Consider the following 6,547-nt stretch of genomic DNA (forward strand, 5'->3'; position numbering starts at 1 on the left):
CATTTTTAAATACTTTTTCAAATTATTGATAATTTGGGTTACAGACAACAGATATATCAAGTTTTAAAGCTTGTGTCCCTCATCGAAGATTTTTTTTGTTAGCCAGGTTCGGCAACTGGCTAAAAATAGCTACTTACGGAGTCAATTTTGTCCCGAGCTTCGTTGAAAGATAGCTTGGTTCGACCTTTGTCTCTATTGAAATTGGTTGTTTTTTACCTGGTCCTTATTAATATAAGATATAATCACCATCGTTTTTAACGTTCTAGCTATATATTCTCTGCAATTCTTTAAATAAAAAAATAGAAAAATAAAGAAATATATCAAAAAGTTTATCTCACATCTTCTTATCTATATTGCAGTTAATATGGCGTTTTCACGCCTATACGGAACATCTAAGTTCTAAGGGCTAAGACCTAAGGTTCTAAGATCTAACATCTAAGTTCTAACTTCTAACTCAAAACGGCCTCAATGGGCTTCCGTACGTTCAATATAGTTGCGCATGGCAATACAAACTATTGAAAATATCGGAATATACGATACTAAATAAACAAATAATCATATTATCTCTTGTAAATAAGTCTCAATCAGGACTTGATAGTAAAAAAAAACAACATTCTTTACATTTGCCTGATATTTATAATATTTGAGAACTAGATAATTCTATTTAAGATAATTACATAACAGAAATATACACTGATTAAAGGATAATCAAGCATCGTTCATTAGAGCGTTCCCATCATTTTTTATTTACAAAAGCTTTGATGCTATCATCCTTTGCCTGCGACCAAGGGGCGGTAGGCCTGGGTGATTTGGTGCCCGTGAAGATAGAAGTGAAACATTGATCTCTATATGTGACGATATTTTTCTTCTTATCATGCTCCCAAGTATAGAACATTTCTCTTGCCTTTGTAGCATCCGGGTAATAACCTACGTCTTTGCTCAAATCAGCAATAAACTCTGTCTGGAAATCTATCTCATCGTGACAATTTTTCAACTCGGAACGCTTCTGGCACCACTTCTGTGCGTTTGATTTCATTTCACTGAGTGACTTGGGCTCATCGGAAATTTTACGGAGAATATATCTGTAAAGAAAAACAAATGTTAATTGTAAAACGTATCAAGTCTTTTATTTGTTAACAGTAACTTTTCACAAGAAATTGTCTAAATATAAAAAGTCGGCGTTCATATAATGTGTTGACGTAGATCGAGTTCTTTAAAGATCCGGTATGTTGTGATCAAAGTGGTAAACCTATTTATCTATAGTATATGCTTAATGAGGGTCCATCCGCCCGTAAGGGCACAAAATGCAGCTTCCGCTTTTGAATACGGACCCCGGACATGTCACCAGTCATGCCCTTAAAGAGATAATTTTGAAGCACAAAGTGGTGATAATTTGACTCCATGCAATTTCCACGGAGTATTAGCCAAAGATATGAATTTGAGCAAAAAGTAGGTGACTGTACGGCGGTCAATGAGAACCTAAATGTACAGTAACCTGTGACAATATGAAAGGTAGCCCTGAAAAGGGCTGTTTGTGCCAGCAAAAGGCCTGCCGTTCAAGCTGTCTAACCGCGCTAAGGGCTCACGCATCTTAGCACACCATCATCGTCGACCCAAGCACCTACTTTGTAGGGCCGGAGTGACCTCAGCTTTAGTCAGGACACCGGAAGCTAACTTCATGCAAGCTAAATCGTGCCGCCTTATACGTAACCCCGAGCTGTAGAAAACATGCGAACTTGCCGCCTTAAACGTGAATTGGTCCTTCAATCATCTGCCGATGACCTGTGTCTTCTCAACGACGTACACGTACCGAGGGGAAGAGAGAAGAAGTGGTAAACCACACTAAGTGAAATTATATACATGTATATGTACATAATTATGCAAATAAAACAACTTTCAAACATCAAAGAATATGTAAAATATGTACTTCAAATATTTGTGCATATTATATGTAATCATTAAAATATATGCATTCATTTCTTATTGTAAAATTTGACTTAAACTTTATAGAAAATAATTTTTTATTACCTCCCTTTATTTATATGAAATGTTAGATTCGTTAATTTCTTTACAAATAATGCTTTTTGAAACCTATAATATTGATAACTCTTAATTTGTGCATCATATTTATGATAGAAAACCATAAGAAATTATATTTCAGGATCTGCAAGGCCATTTATAACACAAGATATAACATACATTTTCGAATATTATTCGAGTTTGACACGCGTTTTCAGCCAGCAGCTATTACTTAACTAAATCTTGTGAGGTAAATGATGATATCCACAGAGAACTGATTTAATTATTTATTGTTAGATACACAAATATTTTTCTTCCCCTTCATTTAACTTCAATGACAAAAAGCTGTTATATAAAGAAAATAACAAATTGCTTTATTCAAATAATATTTTCAATTAAAAATTTTCTTGAGTCAATGAAAAGTTTTTGTCACTTCTTTTGAAATACTTTATCCTATCAAAGCAGTAATTGTAAACTTTAACACGTTTGAGTAGTCGATAAGTTATGTATTGAACTTAAATAAAATACAATATTTTTTTTTGTAAAACGGCAGACGATATCAATTATCAGGAATGAGTTTCTGTATATTATTATATGTAAAGCTGCCCTCTTACTTGCAAATCCATAAAGCTTGGACATCAAACATTGTAAATGAGTATTGCTGGTCCTGTATTCCCATGTAGAATAATTGGTTGTTCCCGCCTAGCAAATAGACCGACCCCTTATAAAGATTGTCCGGAAACATGGACGGTGACGATTGCAGACGAAGCTTGCCTTCCATAAACGGAAACGAGTACTTGTAACCTGTACAGAAAATGACAGCATCTATTTCCGCGCTTGAACCATCTTTAAAGTGTGCCACATTGCCATCGAATTTCTGGACCAATGGTCTTTCTTCGATCCCTTTCGGCCAGTTAAATCCCATCGGTTTTGTTCTCCATGTGCATACAACACTTTTTGCTCCGAATTTTAAACATTGAAGCGCCAAATCTTCTGCCGAATAGCTGGCACCAACAATCAATAAACGCTGACCTTTAAATTCTGTAGCGTTCCGAAAATCATGTACATGCTGTATTTTCCCTTCGAATGTATCAAGTCCAGGAAAATGCGGGACATTAGGAACATTGAAAATCCCATTGGCAACAATGACATAATCAAATGTTCTTTTGATGATTGGTCAGTTTCGAGGTTTGTAATCTCTACAATGAACTTTTTGTCTAATTCGGTATACTCAACATGCCGCACAATTGTGTTGAATTTGATGTATGGTCTTAAATCTACATTGCTTGTCCAGCGGCCTAAAATTAAATATTACAAATTACGGATGCAAGCATAAAATATGATAGTGTAACAGTACAATTTGTATGATATTTCTTGAAGTGCACTGGCTTAGAGTATAAGAAGAAATCCCATTAAGACTATATCTTAAAGTATTTTGGCAGCCGTTATCATCTTATTGTGAGGGAATAACAAGGTAAAACAAGATTTATATTATTGAAACCCCTATTATATTATGCTAACGTTGCACCGTTGTATCTATGTCCATGCAACAATAACAATAAAAGTGAATATTTCTTGACTACATAGAGCACAGTAATATTTTACAACATTTAAACATGATACTACGACAAACATTAGTTGATATCATGACACGAAATATTAACAACACTAATTTTGACTTTTTGATCCATTAGTATTTAAAAGTCAAAGTTATGAACTTATACACAAATCATTTATCATTAAAGTCGAGGAGCTGACACGTACATGAAAGCTCATATATGAACTTTTTGCATGAAAGTAATCTAAAAACAAGCTTATACCCTCAAGATAATCCTTTATAACAGGTCTTGGTGGATATGAGGGAATGGCCTTCCCAAAATGTTTCTCAAATGTATAATCAGGAAATTCTACACATTCTTTTGGACTATTTGACCACAGGTGTTTGTACATACCGGCATGACATGGTTCACCGTAACCATCGGTACCTGAAATACATGGCAGAAATATCATTTTAGAAAGTATCGATAGAAAATCAGTTGAGCTACAAAGGCTGTCTGAGAGGCGTAATAGTAAAAAGTGCGACAGTTATCCAAAAATATGTTATTTACAGGCATGTACATATGTGCAAAGGCAATAATCAGGCATGACCCTCAGAATAACATAATGAATATTGTTTGTACATATATATTTTATACACTTTTTTCATATTAAATACTTTTAGCTTTTTGCACAATTTATGCGACAACGCTTTGTTGTGAAATAAGAAAATACTTTAATAACCACCAAAATGCATGATCATACAGATAGGAAGAATTCTCTTTACATAAATAGCCCGCCTGCCTGCCAACACAAAATAACCTGTTCTCCATGAATAGTTCCACAGGCCGCCCCAAGTTTTCTGTTTTTCGCAGCATACGACGTCAACATCATTGCCACTCTTCAGCTTTGCAAAGTTAAACAGAGCAGCCATTCCACTTGGTCCTGCTCCGATCACACATACCTTTTTCTTGTTTGCCATATTCACTGAGTGAGACACTTAAATGAAAAGAAATTTTAGTACTTAGTATTTTTAAAGTACTTAACCCATTTGTATTGTTCACAAATGAACTACTGTAACTGATGTTTAGTTTAAGTGCATCATCACTTTACATTTGGCGTTTTCTGAAATACGAATTATTAGTTTTGTCGCTGCACGTCAGAACATTTCATAGCTCATTGCTTTTATGCATTGCCTGAACTTTGACTTTTTCATTAGCAAGCTAACAAAATGCCGGTAGGTCAATGTAAACTTCAGCGACTCCACTGAGGTTTTTTTCATGACGTGACTTGAAATAAGTTTTTAAGATTAATGTTTCATTTGTTGATGTGCTAGACAAATAAGTTTTGTGCAAAATTTCAGATCATTCGCTTTAGAATGAGTATTCTTATTGTATTAAATGCCAAAAACTGAAAAGCATGGACTGAAAAGCATGGCAACGCTTTTCACCCGAATAGGGCTTAGAATAGTACAAGAATACCGTTAACAATTTATTTCTCAGAATATTTCTGAATTATCTTTAGAATATCGTTCTGTTTAAGTGCCCTAACTGATCTATGTCACAAATTAAAGCTTTATGATTTTATGCTTTTGGACCCTTAATAACATCGTAGAGAATCAGCACACAACCCTGAAATTATTCATATTCCTAATGAAATGAAAACACAATTTTACTTGAACAAAAAAAAATGCAATTAGCTATCTACAATAACATGGCCTCTGAAAATCAACTGATCGCGTGATTTCGATCCCGCTTTACTTGTACCAACAGTCGATATTTTACTTAATGTAAATTGTGATAGATTTGCAGATTAGCAAATACATTAAAATTGAAAACAGTCCTCTATCGTGCATATTTAAATCATCCTGCTACAAAAACTTAAGGTATTTGGGATATCTACAAATTAAGTATATGCAATGAAGCAAGAAAAACAGACGGCAAAAACTTGACAAACAATTTATTTGAGCGACATCGAGGTGACTCGTTCAACGTCAAATCAAGTATACAAATGTTGAGTTCAACAGTCTGATAGCTTCTTGGTCGACCACAACTATCACAGCTTCTCTTGAGAACATTCTAATTGTAAATTAAAACGTAAAGTTCTCATGATATTCTTTCAGAAAGACTTTGCATACAATTTTATTGAAATTAGATAAGCTGTAATCAATAATACATTATCGCTCTGTCTTTGTAACTTTGAATAGTCTATAAGTTATGGTACAACTTTGAAAGATGGCTGAGTTCATGCATTTTTTAAAATCTTGTTTGCAATAACCATTTCTTTTTGTTTCCAGAATTTTGTACTTCACAACAGCAGGTGTAAAGTGCCGTGTAGCAGCCGTAAAAAGTTGCCCCGTACTTCACTTCAGTGTTGTTATATTTTCTGGTCCTTCGGGATCATTGATGCCAACACTATAAAGTGTTGAGAATTGAGTACCGCTCAAGCCGGTGCTAGGGGGCGTGAGAGATGTTGCACTTATTCATTATCCCTCATGTACAGACTCAATCAAACCGACTCTGCAATTCTTATGTTATTTTGTTGTGATTAATGCTTCCGAGGGATCACTTTGTGTCCAGAATTATGGACAACACATATGACATGAGGATTATTTAATGATATACTGTGCAGAACAAATAGAAATCAAAGTTTAAATCGTCTACTTTGACAGGAAAGATACGATATTTAACTTCACCATTTTAACCTTGAATAAAATATTTTGGATGCATTTATGAAAAGTATTTATTCATAACAGCGTGCAACTTAAAAAGAAAACATCTGGTGAAAAATGTCTCAAGGTTGTTATATTTGCACAAATTAATTGCATTGGGATTCTCGGGGAATTGAATATTGTACATACATTAAAGGTAGACTGTTAAGATACCGGTAAATAAGCAGAAGTAGATAAAGGACACTAAAAAGAAATCGATATACATCGTAATTTCATAAATAGAATAAAAGACATACCTGAGGATAACAAATATCACCTGCA

At 34.3% G+C, this 6,547-nt stretch overlaps 1 protein-coding gene across 1 annotated transcript; it reads right to left on the reverse strand.

Annotated features, from left to right (window-relative positions):
• Positions 1 to 486: 486 nt before the first annotated feature.
• Positions 487 to 6,547, reverse strand: LOC132739170 (trimethylamine monooxygenase-like). The gene is made up of 5 exons (XM_060726821.1): positions 6,523 to 6,547; positions 4,378 to 4,554; positions 3,840 to 4,004; positions 2,634 to 3,317; positions 487 to 1,082 (listed from the first exon to the last, which is right to left on the reverse strand). The coding sequence occupies exons 4-5, from the start codon at positions 2,942 to 2,944 to the stop codon at positions 737 to 739; spliced, it is 657 nt and encodes a 218-aa protein (XP_060582804.1). The 5' UTR covers positions 2,945 to 3,317; positions 3,840 to 4,004; positions 4,378 to 4,554; positions 6,523 to 6,547; the 3' UTR covers positions 487 to 736.

The sequence above is a fragment of the Ruditapes philippinarum genome, unplaced genomic scaffold (assembly GCF_026571515.1).
Source record: "Ruditapes philippinarum isolate M1 unplaced genomic scaffold, ASM2657151v2 ctg3636_1_1_1_1, whole genome shotgun sequence".
In the NCBI taxonomy this organism is placed as follows: domain Eukaryota; kingdom Metazoa; phylum Mollusca; class Bivalvia; order Venerida; family Veneridae; genus Ruditapes; species Ruditapes philippinarum.

Bases quoted from the DNA above. Each gene is read 5' to 3' on its own strand.
- LOC132739170 (XM_060726821.1), bottom strand. From the start codon at position 2,944: ATGGGATTTAACTGGCCGAAAGGGATCGAAGAAAGACCATTGGTCCAG. The intron at 1,083-2,633 runs GTAAGAGGGCAG...TTTTCTTTACAG, and splicing joins CAAGCTTTATGGATTTGCAA to ATATATTCTCCGTAAAATTT.